This window comes from Mus caroli, chromosome 15 (genome assembly GCF_900094665.2).
Source record: "Mus caroli chromosome 15, CAROLI_EIJ_v1.1, whole genome shotgun sequence".
In the NCBI taxonomy this organism is placed as follows: Eukaryota; Metazoa; Chordata; class Mammalia; order Rodentia; family Muridae; genus Mus; species Mus caroli.
The window spans coordinates 34,364,695-34,388,909 of NC_034584.1; the positions used below are offsets into that span (position 1 = coordinate 34,364,695).

Here is a 24,215-nt window from a genome sequence, read left to right on the forward strand (position 1 = left end):
TCCTCCTCCTTCTTCCTCTCTTTCTCTCTCTCTCTCAATACCTCTGGGCTATGCAAACTATGTTCCAGATACATGGTTAAATTTGCATGTGTTTGTATTATCTGTTTTCTTAGACTTTTTATACTTAGCAGTGTGTCTTAGTTAGGGTTTCATTGCTGTGAGGAGACACCATGACAAAAGCAACTCTTACAAAGGACAGCATTTACTTGAGGCTGGCTTACAGTTTCAGAGGTTCCATCCATTATCTTCATGTCAGGAAACACTGCAAGGAAGCAGGCATAGAGCACTAGAAGAACTGAGAGTTCTGCATCTTGATCTGAAGGCAGAGGAGACAGAGACTAGCTCCTCTTCAGGATGCAAGGGAGAGACTCTCTTCCACAATGGGATTAAAGGTGTGTACCACCTTGCCTGGGCCTAAGCCTCAAGACCCAAATCTAAAGCATGTGTCATCTCACATCAAGATCAGTATCAAAACCCTGTGTCTTCCAGCCTCCAGATCTGGGTCACAGGTGTGCCCTCCATTTCTGGATTGTCAAGTTGACAACTGGGAATAGCCATCACACAGTTCAAATCACAGTGATTAAATGCAGTAAACTTAACAGCAATTGACACTATCCTCTACTTTATCCACTTGCACTGATGGGTAAATAGTTCTTTAGTATTATTTAATAGTGAATGAATGAGAGATCCATACATTCTACTAACCAATCAGTTGTCTGTTAAATTCTTTTAATGGAGACCCTTGGGTGGGAATATATACATTGGTGCTTCATGTGTATTTTTGTAAAATGTTCAATATGCAGATATGTAAGAAAATCTTAAATTCACAGTTGAACCATCTAGTTATCACTTAAGTCATTGCTCATGGATGTGTCTGTCATCTTTTGTTTTCTTTATGCTTCAAAACCTGTAAAATATTGTTGATGAGTGTCTTAGTTAGGGTTTCTATTCCTGCACAAACATCATGACCAAGAATCAAGTTGGGGAGGAAAGGGTTTATTCAGCTTACACTTTCACACTGCTGTTCATCACCAAGGAAGTCAGGACTGGAACTCAAGCAGGTCAGGAAGCAGGAGCTGATGCAGAGGCCATGGAGGCATGTTCTTTACTGGCTTGCTTCCCCTGACTTGCTCAGCCTGCTCTCTTATAAAACCCAAGACTACCAGCCCAGAGATGGTCCCACCCACAAGAGGCCTTCCCCCCTTGATCACTAATTGAGAAAATGCCCCATAGCTGGATCTCATGGAGGCATTTCCTCAACTGAAGCTCCTTTTTCTGTGATAACTCCAGCTTGTGTCAAGTTGACACAAAACTAGCCAGCACAATGAGTTTCAAGGTGTACATATGGACTGCAAAGATAGCTCACTTGGCAAAACACTTGTTATAAAGCATGAGGACTTGAGCTTGAATCTTCAAAACCCACATTTAGAAAAAAGTCTTCTCTGGCAATATATACCTGTAACCCTAGGGCTGGAATGGAGACAGATGGATCTCAGGGGGTCCCTGACAAGCCAGACAGCCTACCCAAAATGGCAAGTTCCAGGTTCAGTAGTAGACACACTTTCCAAAACTATGTTGAAGAGTTGAGGAACTCATCCCATCACCAACCTCTGATTTCCTACATGGGCTAGCACTCAGGCACATATACCTGCCACACACACACACACACACACACACACACACACACGAAGAAAAGGAAAAGAAGAATAAACATATAGAAAGTAACTTTATAAAATAAATTATGAATTAAATATAATATCAAAACCCTTGGAATTAGGCAATGAGAAATGCCTTGGTTATATGTTGTTGTTGATCCTTCTTTAGGATAATTTTCACAGTTGTATGTATGTATGGTAGTCTCTTATTCTTGTGGGATTGGTTTTACAGTATACCCCCATACCTCAGTCTACAAATGGTCAAGTCTTTATATAAAACAGTGTAGTATTTGCATATATATGCTCCAGGCTGACCTAGAACTTATTACTTAACTAAGAATTGCCTCCATCTCCCAACTGCTAGAATTACAGACGTATCACCCCACCTAGCTATGAATTGTTTTTGATGGTTCTTTTTTAGTATCTGTCCATTGTCAGCTTTCTGAGGAAAAGGACCCATTCTAACTGATCATCGCTTTACTCCTAGGCTTAAGAAAGAACTTAGGGATTAAAACTTTATTATTATTGTAAGAATGTTTGCTGAACAGCTAGAAGGAGCATAGATTACCTCTGCCCGTGACTGTTCCCTGGAATAGTCCTCATCTCCTCAGACTTAAAGTTACCCAGTTTACTATGAAGATAAAAAGAAAGCAGATGATTTGGAGACACTTTAACTTAAATTCAAGAATTATTTAATCTATGTTAGTCTTCCCTATCATGGAATTTCAAATTATCAAGACATCGGCTTGCTCACACCCTTCATACACAGTGCCTTCAATGGAGTCAGCTCTTGGAAGTCACTTAGCTTGGATCCTAAGCTAGTCACTTGGCACACCATTTTTTTTTCTGTTTATCAAATACACTAAGTAGAATAGAACACCTTCAGGAAGGAATTCACTTATATCCAATATAGGTGATATTCGATCTGGATGTCATGTTTATTGGCTTTGTTTTTCCAATATTGATATTTAAAATCCATAATTTTAAAAATATTTTTGAAGAGCCCTCGTTTTTGGTTTTTAACAGCCTTAATGTTAAAATTTTCCCATCTCGCTGGGCATGGTGGCACACACCTTTAATCCCAGCACTCAGGAGTCAGAGGCAGGCGGATTTCTGAGTTCGAGGCCACCCTGGTCTACAAAGTTAGGGATTAAACTAACTTTGAGTTAGTCCTGAGTTCCAGGACAGCCAGGATTATACAGAGAAACCCTGTCTCGAAAAACAAAAACAAAACAAAAAAAAATTCCCATCTCCATATATAGTGAACATGATTAAGTTATCTACAAGTAAAATTAAACGTCTACGAAAGACTGAATTTTTTTTATGTCAGTCAGGTATGAAGCAGTGTAAACAACTTTAAGCAAGTTATGTCTGAGCAGTGTGTGATCTAGCTGAACAGAGTAGTCATCCAGACTCTTTATTGCCAAGTACATAGGGATGAGCACGTGAAACTTAGCCAATAAAGAAAACGAAGAAAGTAGAATCAGAACTTGATTGTGATTGAGGGAATCCTGTGTTCTGTGGATACTTAATTTATTGTAGTCACACTGCAGTGTAAGGAGTAATGAACAATGAATAGTTCCTGGGAACAAGTCTCAGCACACACCTGAGAGGCGCTGCATGAGTTTATTTCATTGATGTCTGAACGCAGACATTTAGATCTTGTTGTCTGCTTGTACGGAATGATTATACCCACAGAACCTTGGCGTGCTGTTATCTCATGAGAAGTTGCTAGACGATACTCCTTCAGAGTCGCCAGGGGAGGGGAGTCATAGCAGGAAAAGAAATTTCTCTTTTCCCTGAAATGTTTGAGGATGTTCTTGTGATATTCCTGTGTAGATGTTGTATGAATTTATTACAGTGTCATTATGATGCTATGAGTGTGTGCCTCGTGTGTGTGTGTGTGTGTGTGTGTGTGTGTGTGTGTGTGTGTGTGTGTTCGTTCATCTATAGTTCCTGGAACTTATTGTTCCACAGGCTAGGCCACTGAAAAGTAGAATTTTCTCTCTTCAAGGCAGGACACAGAAAGTCTAATCTCCTTCTTGGCCTTGAACTTCATCAATAAGAAAATGTGTGAATTTTATCTTGGTTATTTGGAGCTTTTGGGCTAATATCCACTTATCAGTGAGTGCATATCATGTGTGTTCTTTTGTGATTGGGTTACCTCACTCAAGATGATATTTTCTAGCTCTATCCATTTGCCTAAGAATTTCATGAATTCATCATTTTTAATAGCTGAGTAGTACTCCATTGTGTAAATGTACCACATTTTCTGTAACCATTCCTCTGTTGAAGGTCATCTGGGTTCTTTCCAGCTCCTGGTTATTATAAATAAGGCTGCTATGAACATAGTAGAGCATGTGTCATTATTACAGGATACAATTCACAGACCACATGAAGCTCAAGAAGAAGGAAGACTAAAATATGGGTGCTTCCGGTCCTTCTTAGGAAAAGAAAATACTCCCAGGAGCAAATATGGAGATAAAGAGTAGAGCAGAGACTGAAGGAAAGGCCACCCAGAGACTGTACTACCTGGGGATTCATCCCATATACAGGTATCAAACCCAGACACTATTGTGGATGCCAAGAAGTGCATGCTGGATGAGCCTGATATGGCTGTCTGAGAGGTCCTGCCAGAGCCGGATGCAGAGATGGATGCTCACAGCCAACCATTGGTCTGAGCACAGGGTCCCCAATAGAGGAGTTAGAGAAAGGACTGAAGGAATGGAAGGGGATTGAAACCCCACAGGAAGAACAGCAATATCAACCAACCAGTCCCCCCAGAGCTCCCAGGGACTAAGCCATCAACAAAGGAGTACACATGGCTCCAGCTGCATATGTTGCAGAGGTCCTTGGTCCTATGAAGGCTCGACAGATGCCCCAGGATAGAGAACTGAGGGTGGGGAGGTGGGAGTGGGTGGGTAGATGGAGGAATGCCCTCATAGAAGCAGTGGGAGAGAAGATGGAATAGGAGGTTTCCAGGAGTGGAGGTAGGGAGAATGGGAAAGGGGATAACATTTGAAAAAAAAGAAAGAAAACTTGTGAGCTACTTTTTCTGATAGTAGATAAGACCCTCATTTCAGACAGGATCTGCCCTGTTCTCAAAGGGAACACTGAAGAATCTGAATAAGCAGGCAGTGCTGCTGCCCCACCCAGTCTACTTAGCATTAGCTAATATTCTTTACCCAATCACAGCTTGACTTAGCTGTCCCCACTTAACTAATGCCTCTGCTATTAAGTTTCATAGAAGCCATAAGAGGCAATTTAGAGAGATTCTAGGTAGCTGAACTTGTAGCTAAGGGTGGCAGGCTAAGAGAGTATATATATATATATATATATGCTGCAATTTCCTTCTATATTGTTTCCCGTTATTCTCTGCCAACAGCCTTTGTAATAAACCAGTATACCTGAGTTCTGTGAGCTGCAGAAGGGGGGGAGGGTTGTGGAAACTCTGAGCTATAGCCAGTCAGAAGCACAGGTAAAACAATCTGCCATTTAAAGTGTAGGGGACTGTAACATTTGTAGGCACTGAGACTCTGTCTGGGGGATATAGGACTCCAGATGATGTCAGGGAAGGACAGTGCTGGTGTCCACTACTGCAGGGCTCATTGCTGTCTTCCTGCTAGGGAGAAATTTGCATGCATTTTGCAATCATGGATGTAATTTGTATTTGAACAGAATAGGAGGACCAGTTTACATCTTAGCCCATTTCTCTTTATCTGCAAAAATCTCAAAGCCTAAGCATTGGGTGGACTATGCAGCCGAGTACTGGATTCAACTGCTGTGTCTGCTATTTATGATACTGTGACTCAAGCTGTATAGACTCACTACTGCTGGCTTCACTTCTTAGTCATCTGTGCCTTGGTTTCCTCATCTGTATATTGAGCTGTTGATAGTATTTCTCTCATAGTGCAGGCTGCGTACTAATGTAGTGATTTTATGTGTTTGCATGTAGATTTGGGAGGGTAAAGGTTTATCGTTAAGTGCTATGTAAATGTTAGCCACTAACTTACTAGTGTGGAAACTGCAGAAGGGTAGTGATTTCTGTCAATCTCCATTTGTCAACTACTGTATCCTCAGTGATGGCAGCATGCCTGGCATGTGGTATGCACTCAACAAATAGTTACTGGATGAATATTTTTTCAATCTTGTCATCTGTGAAGTAAAAACACTGAGAGTAACTGCCTCATGGTGTTTCTTTTATGTTAGGTAATATAGCTGAAGAACATAAATTTGGCTGTCACCATCATAATTATCACAATGCTCAAAGGGACATAACCAAGATTGGTGTATCCAAATATTTGTTCCTCCTCTTAACTGCCAGGCATCTCATGACATATGATTTTTGATCTTTAAGGATTTTTCCCCATTCATGCCACCAACCAAATCTTATCACCATGTTTTAGCTTAATCAGTAATTTTTCTTACTTCCTCGGGCAGGTTCTCATAGGAGATAAAGTCAGATATCATTATAAATCTCACTGCATAAATAACGAAACTGTTGGCCTCTTCATCTCTCTTGGTTTTTGCCCCTCTTATCATATTTGAATACATTTTTACCTCTTTAACTTTCATAAGTTTTGGATTGGCCAGCTGCTAAGGTATAACATCTGTTCTTCACTTTCAAAATCTGCCAAGAAAAAACTAAAAATTCCTTTGAAATGTGAAATTTCCAAGGTTTACACCTAATTTCTACCATGGTGGCATTATGCTAAGAATGAGAAAAAAGATTGCTTATTTCAGATCTTATATTTAGGTCGTATGGATGTACAAGATTTGGTGTGTCTTATAAGGAAAGCAAAAACACGTTTTTTATTAGATATTTTCTTTATTTACATTTCAAATGTTATCCCCCTTCCCGGTTTCCCCTCCAAAAACCCCCTTTCTTCCCCTCTTCACCCCTCCCCCCCCTCACCAACCCACCCACTTCTGCCTCCTGGCTCTGGCATTCCCCTATACTAGGACATAGAACCTTCACAGGACCAAGGGTCTCTCCTCTCATTGATGACCAACTAGACCATCCTCTGCTACATATGCAGCTAGAGCCATGAGTCCCACCATGTGTTTTCTTTGGTTGGTGGTTTAGTCCCAGAGAGCTCTAGGGGAACTGTTTAGTTCACATTGTTCCTCCTATAGGGCTACAAACCCCTTCAGCTCCTTGGGTCCTTTTTTAGCTCCTTCATTGGGGACCCCACACTCTGTCCAATGGATGGCTATGAGCATCCACTTCTGTATTTGTCAGGCACTGGCAGAGCCTCTCAGGAGACAGCTATAGCAGTCTCCTGTCAGCAAGCTCTTGTTGGCATCCACAATAGTATCTGGTATTGGTAGTTGTTTATGGGATGGATCCCCAGGTGGGGTAGTCTCTGAATGGTCATTCCTTCAGTCTCTGCTCCACACTTTGTCTCTGTAATTCCTTCCATGAGTATTTTGTTCCCCGTTCTAAGAAGGATCAAAGTATCCACACTTTGGTCTTCCTTCTTCTTGAGTTTCATGTGTTTTGCAAATTGTATCTTGGGTATTGGACCCTCTAGGCTAATATCCACTTATGTGTATATCTTGTGTGTTCTTTTGTGATTTGGTTACGTCGTTCAGGATGATGCCCTCCAGATCCATCCATTTGCATAAGAATTTCATAAATTCATTGTTTTTAATAGCTGAGTAGTACTCCAATGTGTAAATGTACCACATTTTCTGTATCCATTCCTCTGTTGAGGGACATCTGGGTTCTTTCCAGCTTCTGGCTATTATAAATAAGGCTGCTATGAACATAGTGGAGCATGTGTCCTTATCACATGCTGGAACATCTTCTAGGTATATGTCCAGGAGAGGTATTGCTGGATCCTCTGGTAGTACTATGTCCAATTTTCTGAGCAACTGCCAAACTAATTTCCAGAGTGGTAACATAACTATGTAGATAAAATAAGCAGTCTAACTTTTATTTTTTTATTTTTATTTTTTTATTTGTTTGTTTGTTTGTTGAGACAGGGTTTCTCTGTGTAGCTCTAGCTGTCCTGGAACTCACTGTATAGACCAAACTGGCCACGAACTCAGAAATCCACCTGCCTCTTCCTCCCAAGTACTGGATTAAAGGCATGTGCCACCACTGCCCAGCAAGCAGTCTGACTTTAAGGTTGGGTTATCAGCATTCTTTCCAATAAAGAAATTTACAGTATAATTATAATTGTAGCTTTACATGAGCACATGAACCATCTGTGGCATGGTGTGTGTGGCATGGTGTGTGGCATGGCGTGGACTAACCTAGAGTCAGTCTGTGTGGCTAACAGACCTGCACTGCCAAAGTAAGGATGTATTCAACATTGTTGCATTTCTTTCAGCATACCTGCCAAGACGATACTGTCAGGATCAATGAAATAATTGATGTATTATAGTGATGTGTTTTTATAAACTATCTGTAAAATATTGATTTGTATTCATCAAGCGGCATACTATTATATGCAAGATATATATCTGTTTATCTTTCCTTCAGAAAGATGATTTTCTTATTTTCTGGTAGAATTTTTGAGGATTTTTTAGAAGGCAATTAATTACACCTGTGATTCTTAATCTCTAATGTTTGGAAGAATTAGAGAATTAAAAATGAAGTGGGATCCTGGGTTATAATATTCTAGACATATACTTCCTTCTGTGTATGTGGCTCAACATATGAGAACTAAATTCAAAAATATGTACACTGTGTAGCTTCACATAGTTGACTACATATGCATCTACTAACAGTGTAGCTACACATAGTAGACTGCATATTGCATGTTCTAACAATGTAGCTACACATGCTAGACTACATGTGCATGTATTATTTATACTACTCATGTCTGGACAACTTCCAGGTTTTACTAGTAGTTCTTTATATAGTTCTACATCAATTGAGGTGACAGCAGACATGTCTGAATAGAATAAGGAATAATGCTTTGACTTGTTAAAAATGTATCAACAATCCATATATGTTGGCATACTACTATTTCCAGCACACAGGAGACTGGGCAGCATGGTTGTAAATTTGAGGCCAGTCTGGCCTATATAGTGAGTCCCATATCAAAAATGAAAGTGCAAATGGTACTAAATATATATCTTTATGTGAAACTAGAAATATTTTGAAAACAATTGAACATAGGACTAATAAAATGGAATTGAAGTTTCCTCAATAATCACAGATTATTCTCTGCATTGCCAGGTGAAAGTAGAATCATTTGGTCATCATTGTGGTCCATCTCTATATGTGTCAATTCTCTTTGCCTTAAATTAGTCTCCCACCATGTAAAGTATTTTCCTGAGTCTTCTGTGCTCCTCTCTGCCAGAATTCCATCATCCATCTGCATCACTTACTATCTCAGTACCTGAAAGCCTTCCAGGGAGGCCTTGCTTTTCATTGTCCAGAGAGAAGTAACGCTCAGATGGAAATGGCTGCATCCAGACTCTAACAAACTATCCAAGCAATGACAAGGCACAGCAACAGGGCCCCGGGGTCTTCCCATGCAGTCTCTACCAGGAACTTGGGATGTGCCTTTCTGACAGTTTTCATCCACCAACATGTCCCAGGTGCTTTGATCAAAAGTTTCACATCCCATTTATTTCTTTGAGAACTCTCTGCTCAGCCCTCTCCCTGCTTACATTCCTCCTGCCAGGAAACTACAAGTGCCCTGTCAGGGCTTCCCAAGAGTTTCTAAGCAGGAAACATTCACTTAAGAGAATCTAAATCATAGACTTCCCACTTTGTTCAAATATATTTGGATTCATATAGCAAAGATTTTTATTAGCCAGGCCCCATCCAGGCAAAATCCTGATAAAGATATCAGATGAGTGCTTTTAGCTCCCATCCTTTCTGAGCTAGTGCAAGCACCTGCTGCACTCTTAAATCTAAATTTCCTCATATATAAGGTAGATATTTTATTTCATTTATGTTTTCCAAACTGTTTTAAAGGCAAAAAATATTATTTTGCACTGTAACTCAATGTACAATATATACATACATACATGCATACATACTTAGGAGACAGAACTGTAGGAGATGCATACAATATTCAAGTTGAACTCTGATTTGTTTTTTCATTTTTTAAAATGCTGATAAAGAGCTGAGATGACTTGGCAGTTAAGTTGTCTGCTTTTCTGACTTCCTGAGTTTGATTCCCAGCACTCACATTAGGTGGCTCACAACCACCTGCAACTAAAGTTCCAGGGAGAATCTCACATCTCTGGCTCCTGTCTCTGAAAGTACCAACACTCTCACACACACACACACACACACACACCATAAAAATTATAAAATAAGTAAATTGTTGATCAAATGCTAGTCAGTTGTTTTCAGAACTCATGGCTGACATTTCAAAAACATCAGATGACTTTAAATAAATCTTTTCTGTTTCTGTAAGTCTGTGATATTTTTCTTTATTCCTATAATGAAATTGTTATTTAATAGCAAGAAGCTTCTATTCTGTCAATAACAGTGAGATATTTGTAGATTTTTTTGGTTTTGATAGTGGGAAAGTTCCGGACTGGAGCTGTGTGAATGTTAATGAGAAAGGATGAGTCTCTCTGAAAAACAAGAAACTTGATCTACGTAGCAATACCATACCTTTTGTGACAATGGTCGGGTTTTGTGTGGAAAGCTTTGGAAGTTTTAGAAAGATGTGAGAGAATTGTTCTCTGTATGCGTTTCTCATACTTTCTAAACTGTCCCATGCAGTACTTAGCACACACTGTATGATCCATCCCTTCTCTCTTGCTCCAGGCTTGGCTTCTCAGCTATTCCATGATCAGTGTCAGACATCACCTTCAGGGCCTTCTTTCACAGGGAGACCTCTGACCCTTTCTAAGTTGTCTCGAATCTGTGCCCCTTGCCTCTATCTGCATTAGTTTTCTTCTAACAGTGTGTTATCTAGTGTTTTCTAACAGCGTGCTATCTAGTGTTATACTGCTGCCCCTAACTTCTCCCCTCTGGCAATGGGAGACACACACACACACACACACACGCACACACACACAGTCAGTCAGGACTTTTATCTGATCAGACCACTGTTGTCTTATAAGCATCTAAAGACGCCTGGTATTCATTAGGATCTTAGTTAAAGATCTGAACTTGAATATTTGAATCTCCCAGTATTTCAAATGAACACACATACGTGTGTGTGTGTGTGTGTGTGTGTGTGTGTGTGTGTGTGTGTGTGTTAACTTAGGACACTCCCGAGACTCCTAGTAAAATGATATTAAATTTGCTTTGTGTTCAGAGACAGATTTCTAACTTGCATAATCGGTGTGATAACTTTGCTTATCGGCTGTTGTTTTTAATATGTCTGTGTTACTTCCAAAATTATGTTAGGATGTAACCTTTTACTGTAATGTTATACTTGATAGGGTTAATCTTAGCAACAACGAGCAGGTGATTGCTTTATATAAAGAAAGAAGGAATTAATTTCCTGCCAGGTATGCTAACTTTATGGACCACATTGTGTATTTTCCCTTGCTGGTGCTTCAGTTGTCTCTTTTTAAAGAGATCTTCTGTTGACTGTTTACCATTACTTTAAAACAAAGTTCAAAAGAAAGGGTTAATGTAAGCTTTCATAAGACCTGGTCAAATCTGGTTATAACTTGAAGACTGTATCTCTTACCTACACCTGAGGAGTGTGAACAGCTGAAGAGAAACTACTAAGGGAAAGTTTTACTAGCAGTTTGCCCACATATTACCACTCTGAGAGGCCTAACTCATTCCACCCAATTAGTCACATTCTCAGGCTCTGTACATGCCAGTGAGAGGGGGGAGGGGGAGAGAGCAGCAGCAGCTACAAGCTAGACCCCAGGCCAGAACCTGAGTTGCGCCTTGGCACCAGAACTACGGTGCCGCCCCCTCCAGCCTCTGATTGGCGGCGAGCTCAGCATCAGCAGCATCTCCCAGCGAGGGAGGGCACCCGGGCTAGCAGCTCCAGCCTCCGGGATCCTCTTCTCCCCTGGGTGACACTTCGGACTTCCACCAAGAACAGCCGCTTCTCTTGACAGCTTTCCTCCTGACCCCTCCCCAGCAAAGCCAAGGTGCCAGCCACAGCCGGGGAGGCAGGGACGGGAACCCTAGGGTTCCGCAGAACCAGCCCGTCCCGGACCGCAGCGGTTTCCGCTAACCAGCCGCCAAAACGCCTCGTATCTTGTACCGCGGGAAAAGCGGGTCCTCCACCAAGATGGGCCGGCAGGGCCTAGGGGGCACGGGTGCTGCAGGGCGCTCCATGCAGCGCTCCCAGAGCCGGAGCAGCCTCTCTGCCTCCTTTGAGGCTCTAGCTGGCTATTTTCCTTGTATGAACTCCCTGGAAGAAGATGAAGGAGGTGAGGACCCTGTTCGTTCCCACCCTTCTTGGGCTGTGTGTCTGTTATAGATCACTTGGGTTCCGTGGTGGTGGGAGGGTTGGCCTCAAGTGAGAACTCCAAATAGCCTCTGCTGCTCGACCTGTGCCTGGGAAACCCCTAGAGTACCTGCCGAGAATCACTGTGGTTGTTCACAGAGCTCCACAGGCTCTCCTGGGAAATAGTTGTTCTAGTGAGTTTGAATTATGGAGCACTTAGGAGCTGAATGAGCATGTAGACTGGGTGGGAGTCAAGCCGAGCCTCCTATGTGTCCCCCTCCCGTTTGCTTTTGTTTACATCCTAAGTCTGCAGTCTTGGTGTCAGCATATAGTCTGAAGGACAGAAATGCTGGGAAGCTGAGGAGGACCGCTGCAGTAAAACTTTATGTGTCCCAGCCTGTGACAGCCAAGATCTGGATGCGGAGTTTAGGGAGGCTGTGTGCTGGACAGGTGCAAGGGGGACACTAAAGGCGCATTTGCACTGTTACTCGGAGTTTGTTCTCCAGCTGCGGAGTGCGATTCTGGTTGTCTGTGCTGTTCAATGGTGCCTGTGTAACTACTGGCTCTGTTAAACTTTTCACTGAGAGATTTGCAGGCCTTCATACATTTTTTAATAACAGATCCTGCTTTTCCTTGATGAAAAACTCTCATAAGATTTTGCAGCCAACACTGAAAATTTGTCAATTAATGAAAATAATGTAGAAATAGTTTCTTTGCAAACTGTGTCCTTCCTTAGGCCTATACCCAGAGGAGTTTAGTTATCTTGTTAACACTATTGTATACAATTAAGATTGCTTTTCTTTTATTCTGTGACAATGATTTCTCACTAGAAATTTGCCCTAACCCTAGTTTATTAGAAATTAATTACCTGCTTTAAGAACAGGTGAAAATAAAAACTTTACATATTTGCTCTGGAGGAGGGACAAAGTAGCCACAGGACAATTGATAGGTTCAGTCTTCAGACTGAATCATTGTAGCTACCCCAAGTTTCTTCTGGCTCATTGTTGCAATATTAATTTCATATAAATAAGACTCATAAATAGAGATATAACAATAAGATAACTCACTATTTAGACATAACTTTTGATTTTCATATTTTGTTTTTCTGTTTTATACATTTACTTTTGCCAATTGTTTTTAGACAATTTTAACCACAGTTAAAAGTGGTCAAAGTTAGTAACTGGACAGCCATAACTGTAGCTGGGTTTAGAATTCCTTACTCACAGGCACTGCTGAGGTCCTACAGTGTTTAGCCTTGAGGACCCATAGCTTTTAGTAGCCCTGTTTCACAAATGAAGATACTGAGGCATAAAGACATTCAAAAACTTGCTCAGCCAGCTGTCACTGTAGTCAGCACTCTAGAGTCTGGAGTCACAAACACTGCCGTCTACTCAGGATTTACTCTACTAACCTAGTAAGTATGGAAGCTACAATTCAAAGTTAGGTGCGCCTGGAAATACATGTAGTTAAATAAAACATAGACTGTTGCAGGTTTATTTCTAAGCATATTTAGTACCAAGTCCTCAAACTTGAGTTTACTTCATATAAGCTATCATCATTCATAAGTTATTGTTAGAATTTAAGGGTTTACAAAATACCACCCTAAAAGCATTTTTGAGATAGTAAGAAAAGCTTCAACAAAATGTGAAGGCTTTTCAAAATTGAAAGTACACTCACGTATCTGTGTCTCATACTGACAAATCTAAAAAGGACGTTTCTACATATACATATGAGTAACTGGAACAGATTTCTATGTCATAATATTGCTTCTTGAGTTGCTAATACAAAATGTTCCACAAGGAAGGTAGCATTTTTAAATGCAGCCTATATGCCTCTACCTTGTAACAAGGAAGCTCTCCACAGATGAATTCTTCCCTGGCCTGTCATCAACTTACAGCCAAGAGAAATGGGCCTAAGCTTCCCTCTTTGGTTTCCTGGCTCTTCTTTTACCCTATCAGCATCTCCCACAGGTGTGTGAGGCTCAGAACCCCTGTCCAGAGCAGGGCTTCTCTGCAATGTCTGTTCTTTTAAGCCTCCCGTGCAGACCACATGAAGTTGGTGTAGGCAACATGCTTGCAAGCATTGTTATAGTCATAGCTGTGAAACCTGTTCTCCCTCACAAGAAAGGGAAATCATTATTCAATGGAAGTGGTAGTCTGCTAATCCCTCATTGACCAAATTATCTGCTAGCTGTCACAGCTAGCATTTTCCTTCCTAGTTAGGATTAAAGAAGGGCCCCTGAGAGAGTGTGTAAATGCTGACTGGGTATCAGTAACACGAGTTTCTAACCATCTCATACAAGAACATCCTGCACATATATGAAAACTGTTTGTCCAGACTCCTCCCCTAGTAAAGAATAGAGTTAAGATCTAAACCCATAATGTGGGCCAGAGTTTATACTGCTGTGTGAAGTGTTTTAAGTGGTATTTCATAACAGTTGTATTATAGCTCCTTGTAGGAATCTATGGTCCTGAAAACCAAGCACAATAATAATAGTTGCCGTTAATTGTGCAGCCTCTATGTACTCCTTTCTTTTATTTCATAGAAATTCTTCAAGGGGATTATTTTTGTTGTTTTACTCTAGTGAAAATATAGAAGTTAAACACATTGCTTACAGGTAACAAAACTCAGTGTTACTGACTCGAGTCTGTGTTGAAGGGATGTTTCTGTAAACAACGTAAGTTAATTCACTATATAGTCTTGTCTTTGTCTTATCTTTTCTGCATACTTTGTGAGTTTGTTTTTTCCATCATTTCCCTGTATATAGTCAAGAAAGATGTTCTCCATATCTACGGAGTTATTTTAAATAAAAGTGATAGCAACACTACTTTTCCTGTTATTTAACAATTTATAAATTGCATTCACTTATTTAGCATTGATCCATATTTGAACACGTTATATTTTCAATGTGTAATATATTTGGTTCTAACACTGACTCTTCCTGATACAGACCATTAGTATATACAGGATATTTGCATATTTCAGGCATTTACAAGAATATAGAGACTATTTTAAGACAATGTTTCCATTTGTAATTATAGAAGCAACTCTTCAACTTTCCACCCATTGGTTCCAAGAAAAAAAAATGTTGTGTGGCAAAGTTGCTAGTGGTTGAGGGTCTCCCAAAGGCCATCTACATGTCCCATGTGGTGGTAAGCTCATGGTCCTTGTTTAGTTATGCATAAACTATGTGAAAAAGTTTACTTCCCCAATAGTTTACACCCAGCCACATCTGATTGAAATATAATTTGGCAACCATACACAAGAGATCCTGTCAACACAAAGTAACTAAGTAAATTAGCATTTAATTCCTTCTACATGCCAGCCAGTTGAAAACTAAATTATAAGAAAGTCTTTAAGAGGCTGGAGTGATGACTCAGTGGTTAAGAGCACTGATTGCTCTTCCAGAGGTCATGAGTTCAATTCCCAGCAACCACATGGTAGCTCACAACGATCTGTAATAGGATCAGATGCCCTCTTCTGGTATGTCTGAAGACAGCTACAGTGTACTCAAATACATAAAATCTTAAAATAAACAAACAAAAAATCAGCAAAGAAATGAAAGTAGCTTAAAAACTCTAAAAATCTGAGGGAAAATGATCTGCATATGATAGTGAGTGAGGCTGTGAAGGATTGTTGATGTAAAAGGATCCATTTAGATAGTCATAATGGTGCAAGCCTGAAGTCTCCAATACTGGGAAGTCAGAGGCAAGGTGTTTACACATTTGAGGCCACCATGAGCCATAATAGAACCCATCTCAGCAACAAAAGACTAATATAAACACACACATACATCTTTAAAAGACCACTCATTTAGTAGGATGATGTTAATCTTGGTGTGGAGTTACTGGTACACTTAGGTCTTAGAAACCATGCTTTCTTGATTAACAGATAGGCCTTCACCTTGCCTCAGTTGAAATAAGACGTTCTCCCTGTATGTTAGCATAGCAGTACTATGTGCAGAAAATGGGTACATCTACTACTACTGAATAACTGAATAGTTGTGCTGCTGATTTCAAGCTGAATGCTAGCAAATCTAACTCTCCCTACCCAGGACGTCTCCGTGTACAGTCATGGTATTATAAGTGCATCTTCCACAGCCAAAGTTGGGCAAGACAAAGATGTATGGATCTCTGTAAAGAGTTAATTTTTCTTGAACTATGATTTTATATGGAAAATCGTTTAGTAAATGAGTAAATATCATATTTAGGAATGGCACAAGTTGTGTATTAGATCTGTTCTTAAGACAGACAAATTATAGTAAGATATTTTGGAATTAAAAGTAAATGAACACTTCAACTCAGATTCAAGCAAAGAATCAGCACTTTTCACTGTCTCGGTTAAAGCCGTGGCTCTCGGCCTTCCTAACACTGCAACCTTTAGTACAGTTCCTCATGGTGTGGTGAGCCCAACTATACGATTATTTTCATTGCCACTTCATAACTGTAATTACTACTGCTTATGAATTATAATATAAATATCTGTATTTTCCATGGCCTTAGGTGACCCCTGTGAGACTGTTGATTGCCCTCCACAACCCATATCTTGAGAACCACTGCCTGAAAGTAACTGAAAACTTTGATGTAGAAGTCAAACTAGACCCTAATTTGCCTTCATACTTTACTAGATTCATTAAATTCTAAGCCAGCAATGGGACCGAGTTTCCCTGTGGAGATATTTTGCATACAGTGGCTTACAGAAGAAACTGGCTAGTAAGTTGTTGTAACCTCCCATCACCACTGAGGACTGCACCTACCCAGTGAAAACGCTCTCTGCTGTGATGTGCCAGGCCATTACAGTAGGTTGAAGAAGGTCATTCTGTCTTTGTTCTGCCTCAGGTTGTTCTGGGTTTTGATTGGGGAGGAAGGAGATTTACCTACTGCTATATATTTATAAGATGAGGTATTTGAAAAAATATTATTCTATTTCAAATCTGGAAATGAAAACGGGACTTTTTTTTAAAGTGTGAATAGTGTTTTTGCAGAGGTTTTTCACCAAATCTGTGAACAGTCATCTAGGCCCTACATGGATCTAAAGGAAACCAGGTGTACCCTCTTCCCTTGCCTCACTCCTGCCTCACGTGGCTGCTTCTGGTTTTCTCTTTCTTCCTTATATTTCTCTTCTTTTCTTTCTTTTCCTTTGTTTTTCTAGCTCATTCTTTTGCTCTATCACCCAGAGCACATGTCCAGTGAACCATGGTAGCATTAACTTCCAGGTTCATGTGTTCCAGTTCCACCATTCTGTACATTGAGTCTTTCTCAATCCCAATCCCAAAATTTTAGGACGAGATTTCACTGCCAGCTCAGTCCTGTCTCATGTAAGATGCCAGGGCCTTGTATGTGGGTTAAGTTCCCACTAGGAATGTGTTTCTGTGGACAGTGAGGAGGGCATCATTATGTCTTCTCTGACATCCCCCAAGTAGCCACTTCTGTCTGGATAAGATCTCGATTTAGCTTCTATTTCATGAGACTAAAACACAAGGAGAATTATTTTAGCTCTTTAAAATGAAGAGATCAAATGGTGACAGTTGTTCTCTTAGGGTTTTTGTAGATCAGTAGCCCTGCAGGTAACATAGATCATTAAGGCAGAGGAGGGCCAGGAAAGGACTGAAAAATAAACTTGATTTTTTTTCCCCATAAAACCCTTAAACTTTAAAATATTGGCAGCAAAATTTGAAAATTCTCAACATTATTTGAAGCAAGCAAACACCTTTATTGTCCAAATGTGACCCAGAGAACACAGAGTTTTCAACCTTTACCAAGGAAACCTGCTCCCTTCCCGGCATTGTTTAGTTCTGTCTCTTCTCATTCTCACTGTACCTTGTCTACTTGGAACCAAAGGGCTTATCTCTGAAACTGCTGATAAGAACACCACCTGCTCTTTCTGTTTTCTGGATCCAATATGGCTTCACTGCCACTGACAAGTGGTTCTTAACCTGTGGGTCACCAACCCCTTGGGGAATCCCTTTCACAGGGCCCCCCTAAGACCATCAGAAAACACAGATGCTTACATTATGATTCATAACAGTAACAAATTACAGCTATGAAGCAGCAAAGAAAATGATTTTATGGCTGGGGTCACCACAAAATGAGGAACTGTATTAAAGGGCTGTGGCATTAGGAAGGTTGAGAGCCACTGCTCAAAAGCAAATTAGAAGATTCCCATTTCTTCTAAGAAAAGTCTTTACCCTGAGATCTAAATCTCTCAAAATCTAGCCACTAAATTTATAAAATGAAGCCTTGCCTTCAGATTTGTGCTCATGCTTTCCTACTCCTCCTCTGCTACCACATGTGTCTGTCTGTCCCTTGCCCATCCGTGGTCAGTTCATGTCCCATCTTCTTCAAGGTCTTCCTTAAGCCACAAGAGCTTTTCTAGGTTGAAACAAACTTGCACAAACCTAGATTTGAAATAGTAATTCCACTTCCGCCTAGTTAATGGCCTAAAAGAAACTTAGGTCCTTTTACCTTAGCTTGACAGTACATTATCTATAATATACATATCTTGACATAATGTTGAGATTTAGTGTTATTATGTTAACTCTTCTTATATGAACTTATTTAAAATATTTTGCCATTTCTGAGCCTGTGTTACCTGGTACAGGAGGTGCTAGCCATGTGTGGCTATCTGATTTTTATCTCTGATTTTTAAAAAGGTGATGAAGTTGAAATTTTATTTCCTCCATCACATAGTTGGCAGTAGCCCCATGTATCTGGTAATGACCTTTTTGGATAATGCACCCTTACAGAACCTCTCCAGCACAGACAGAAAGTCCTGTTGGCTGTGTAGCCCTAGTGATGATGGCCACTCATGTAGAACTTGGGATATATTCTACACATTATGGGAGGGTCAGCATTTGTTTACCAGCTTGCCTTGCCTACTAAATAAAAGCTTGTATTGGTAGGAATTGCATGACTGTGTTACACTTGTTATTTCCCCTTACATCAATCCCTAGCAAGCACAAGGACTACCCCTGTGTGAGTGGAGACTTGAGCACACTCTTGGATGAAGGAGAGCACATGGACTAATCAGTCAACTGCTGATTCTAGTGGGTACAAAGAATGCTTGAGTGTCACTCTCTCTGTACTACCCCTAGAAGTTATCACTATATAAACTGGAATCCATTTCTCTATCAAGTTAGAAATGGAACAAGTGCAAGATATGCTATTTAGAAAACATTCCATAGAAATCAGGCACTTGGACAGAAAAACTGTTTGCACCCAATAGCCGGGTTTCTTATATTCAAATTTGTTGCAATTTTGGCAGCTCAAATATACATATACATTACTGTTTTTTGAATATAGCAGTAGCAATCACTCATGAAAAAAATCTTAAGCTCTCATCCATTTACCATTGCATTCTAGAACTTTTGTGTGACATGCAGGCCTTTCTCTCATAGTATCATGGGGCTCTTCAATTTATGATGATGTATAAGAATGAGAATCAACCCAAATATAGCTGTCTCTTGTGAGACGATGCCGGGGCCTAGCAAACACAGGAGTGGATGTTCACAGTCAGCTATTGGATGTATCACAGGGCTCCCAATGGAGAAGCTAGAGAAAGTACCCAAGGAGCTAAAGGGATCTGCAACCCTATTGTTGGAACAACATGATGTACTAACCAGAACCCTGGAGCTCTTGTCTCTAGCTGCATATGTATCGAAAGATGGCCTAGTCGGCCATCAATGGAAAGAGAGGCCCATTGGACTTGCAAACTTTATATGCCCCAATATAGGGGAATGCCAGGGCCAAAAGAATGGGAATGGGTGGGTAGGGAAGTGGGGGGCGCTATGGGGGACTTTTGGGATAGTATTGGAAATGTAATTGAGGAAAATATGTAATAAAAATAAAAAAAAAAACTCAAAAAAAAAAAAAAAAAAAGAATGAGAATCAAAAAATTGGTTTTATCCAAAAGATCAGTAAGGCAGCAACAACTCCAATAGAATAAAAATCCCCACTTAGAATAGAAACAAAACAGGGGCAACAAAAGCAGTCCCCCTGGGAACTATCAGGTCCCTCCTGGTGCAGGCAGGGAAGCTGACAATGGAGTGCCCCTTTGTCCCCTAACATCCTTGCTCTTATACTTCATTCTCCATGGCTGCAGAAGTTTACAGTGAAGAGGAAGCTCTGTGGTTCTCAGCTTGCTTCTTGCTAATGCAACATACCATGCTGTTAATTTATAGACACTTCAAAGGTTTCGTGTCTAGAATGGCTCCAAGTCAAGATGCACTAGTTCTGTCTTTACTTTCTTCATTTTGAGTTCAGCAATTGAGTTTTGTCCCAATTTTAAACCTTTTTCATACTGGTGGTGGTGGTGGTGGTGATGGTGGTGGTGGTGTCTGCATCTGTCAGAATAAGTTTAGTTAGATTCTAATGACAACCAAAAATACATAAATGCCTTTACACAAAGTAAACCAAGTCTCACTCTTGTCACGTGTCCAGTGGGATACATGTATTGGTGCAGGGATCTGCTGCCAACTCCTCCAGCACACTGAATCATGTTTACCTTACGATGTTTACTGTGTTCTGATTATCCTGCTATTGAGTAAGTACATGGGCAGATGTTCCAAGAGTATCTTGGAGCTGGAGCCTCATAAGGAGATCTCTGGCATCTTTATTTGACTCTCAACCTCCGGGGCACAAGAAAGGCCTTCAAGTATGGCTGGATAAGCATAATTTCCCTAAAAGCAGGAGGGGTATGCTTAGGATTTTGTTGGGGATGCTTACAAGCAGTACTCCTGGGAGAAGGCATAAATGGTTCAGTAGAAGTTTCCCATCATCCCAGTATCCCCAAGCTGTACAAATATTAAAAGCACCAGCACCACCAGCAGCAGCAGCAGCACAGCACGTGGAGATCAAGACCAAAAGTGAACGATGGCATAACAGCGATTCTATCACGCAGCTCAGCTTTGCTGGATCTTTGTCATAACTGTGCTGACTTTATGACTGTTCTCATTAGATATGGCTATACCGAGATATGAACTCTGTTGATGGAGCAATATACTACAGTGGCTACCATGGTCATTGGTGAACATGCTGAAGGTGATTCTATAAATTAGCAGAGTACCATACAAGCCAGTCTAATAAAAAGATCAGCTACTAAAGAGGAAGTAGCTACTGAGGGCCTCAGCGTTCTCATTTTCACAATAAGGACAAGCACCCATGCACAGCTACACAGACCCCCAAACTGCCTCCAGAACATGTTAATCAGTTTCGAACTTCTTGTTTATTGCTTTAAAATTTTTATTGATTTCTTGGTTTTCATTTTACAAACATTGGTGTTTTCCCTGCATGTATATCTGTATGAAGGCATCAGATCTCCTTGAACTTGACTTGTGAGCTGCCATGTGGTTGCTGGAAATTGAACCCAGGTCCTTTGGAAGAGCAGCCAGTGTTCTTAACCATCTCTCTAGCCTTGCATTTAAAATTATTTTATTGTGTAATACAGATGGATGACCTCTCTAAATTATTCCCCCTTTGAAAAATAGTAATTCCAGATAAAATGCTGTCTCACTTACTTAAAGCACATGAGTTGTGGTCTACACTAAAAATTAAAGACTGTTCCAGTCTTTCAGCTTGTTCCCAAAACTTCTTCCTACTAATGGCAAGAAAACCATGAAGCCAGACCAGTTCTGACGACATTGATGAGATGTTCTAGGTGTAAGTCAGCAAGGTAGCGTCCGTGCATCCAGGATTTAAAAGATATCATCATGAAATTTAGCTTGGTTGTCACATGTCAAAAGCAGGGCAAAAGATGGGCTCCAAGTCAGTAGCAACAAGGAGCTTTTGAGTTTTGTTGTTCAACCACTTGAGTTTCCTGATCTCAGGGGAAACTGACACTTGGGACTCTTAATCAAGTGGCTTTCTTTGAAAAAGGGAGTGCCAAGGAAATGAGTCATGAGATTAAGCAGAGCAGAATGAGGAGGACGCCTCCTGTGTGTTTGCCTTCTGCCTGGGGTGTTTGGCAATTGAAGAACTTGATTCTGACCTGTATGCATTGTCCCCAAACGCTTAAAATAACTTACACCAACGTGTAAGGCTTAAGGGCTCAACCACAACCCTACCTGGGCTTTAGTTTAAGGATTTATTGGTGTATTGCTTAATATTACAATTCATATATATATATATATATATATATATATATCTCCATGTGTATAGGTATTCACTTTTTAAGAGCACACTTAGCAATTCTGTAACAATTTTGGTTGGTCTACCCCACATTTATATATGTTTTATATCTGAGAAATAATCTGAGAAAGGAATCAAAATCTGCTGTGCCGGTCTTCTGCTGCCGTAATAGTCAGCATGCAAAACCAACACATACTTATTAGGTTTTAAACCTAGCACAGGATGATTTTGTGTAATACCACAGAGGTCAAAACACTGGCTGAACTCTTGCTTGGAGCCTCTGCTTCCAGGTGCCCTGAGGCTAGAGGCAGAGTCAGTTCCTTGCAGGTATTAGTCTCCAGTCTTGCTGCTTGTTGTCAGCCAGGACTCATTCAGCAGGTGCTGGTGGCTGCTGTCCTTTACGCATGTCCCTTTCCATCTTCAAGTGAATAAAGGTAAAGAGAATCTCTCCTGTGATTCTGCTCTCTCTGAGGAGCAGCCAGAGAAACAGTATGCTTTTAAAGGCCTGGGATGGTTATGCTTGCCCATTCCTAACCATTAACATGGTCATTATCATCTCCCTACCTGTAAACAACTAATTAATTACCGTAGTTAATTAGCAAAACCCCTTTTGCCGTGTAAAGTAACATAATCATCAGGACTTGTACAGAACTCTGCCTAACTCACTTGCACTCACTCTCACAGACCCTCACTGGATTCATTTTATAGGTTGCATAGCAACATGGCATATCATTTAGAACATTACACATGAATCACCATAATACATTATATTTAAGTTAAATTGGGCTTATTGTGAATTTGACATAAAGATTTTTACGTGCTAAAAATTTATAAATGAGTCTAAAAATGTTTCAGGTAATAGAGTATATAAAATGACAAGGATTTAAGGACTACTATAAATAGTTATTTAGCAAGGAACTTTTGTCTTTGACAGTGAATAGCATACCTCCTCAACGTGGGCTGTTAATCATGTACTTTTGTACACTAATGAGACAACCTGAGACTTCAGAGAGAAGACACCAGGGGTCATCTGCCCTCCTCTCATTGCCCTTTTCTTAGACATCTAGCCCCAGACTCAGGAGAGCCTGTGTAGTAGAGAAAGTCATACAACCAGCTGGCTAGTGGTCATGACTAGCCAGAATGTGTTGCCTGCTCCCTGTCTGGAATCATAACAGTAGATCAGCTGTTCTTCCAAGCTCTTTAGATATGTATCTTCCTTAGCTCTTACCACTGCCATGCCAGTTATGTGTTATATTCTCACAGTTTGAGAACATAGGCACAGAGGGGTCCTGCTCGGCGCCCTACAGTATGTTAAGAGTAGAAAAACAATTTGATGTGGTGCTAACTGGTTTGAGGCGATGATTCTTCCCACACTACCAGGCTACTTCCCAAGGGCCTTCTTTGCACCATCCCACAGTCTGCTGCACAGCTACCCAGGCAGCTAGTTATATTCTAACAATAAATGAATGAGTAGCAGAGAACTTGGAGTCTGGCACCTGGGGACACATTCTGGTCCTGTCAATTGCAGTGTGGCTTCAGGGAACCTTGTGATGTGCTGGGCCCTCAGATGCCTCCTCTGTAGAAGTGGGACTTTTCAGAGTTATGAAGAAGCTATGTAAATGAAGCAATTGTGACAGAGGATCCATATTTTGTTTTTTAATGTTGTTATTCTTAACCAAGTGCTGTCTGGCTCTCATCATCCATTAACAGCATATTTTCAGTCACCCTCATTTGGTAGTGTCAGATTAAATAGAAAACAATAGACTTTGGAATTGCTGAGTCTTGGTCCTGAGACCTTTAGAAGCTTTGGTTCCTTTGCAGGTCACTTGTTATTTCCTTGTCTGTCTCTAGAGCCCATCGCACACCTCAGATGCCACTGAAGTATGTCACAGGTGATGGCGACTGTTCTCTTGGGGCAGTGATGAAAGGAAATGAACACTGAAGCACGACTCATCTCACACAGGCTTCCTCATATCAGCCTAGTGTTCTTACGATCTCTGAGGGGAAAGAACATGTCACTTTGGGATATGGCTATGTGAGGATCACTCTGAAATAAAATCATAACTATTAGGGACCAAGGAGATGGGTCTCGA

At 40.6% G+C, this 24,215-nt stretch overlaps 1 protein-coding gene across 50 annotated transcripts in view; it reads left to right on the forward strand.

Annotated features, from left to right (window-relative positions):
• Rims2 (regulating synaptic membrane exocytosis 2) overlaps nucleotides 1-24,215 on the forward strand; it is a 482,991-nt gene that overhangs the window by 448,907 nt on the left and 9,869 nt on the right. The window contains exon 1 of one of the 50 annotated variants that reach the window (XM_021184269.2): nucleotides 11,566-11,981. The exons of the other annotated variants lie outside the window; for them this stretch is intronic. Coding sequence (XP_021039928.1) covers nucleotides 11,840-11,981 — 142 coding nt within the window. The 5' untranslated portion in view covers nucleotides 11,566-11,839. Of the gene's footprint in view, nucleotides 1-11,565; nucleotides 11,982-24,215 lie in introns of those variants that run through there. 50 annotated transcript variants of the gene reach the window in all.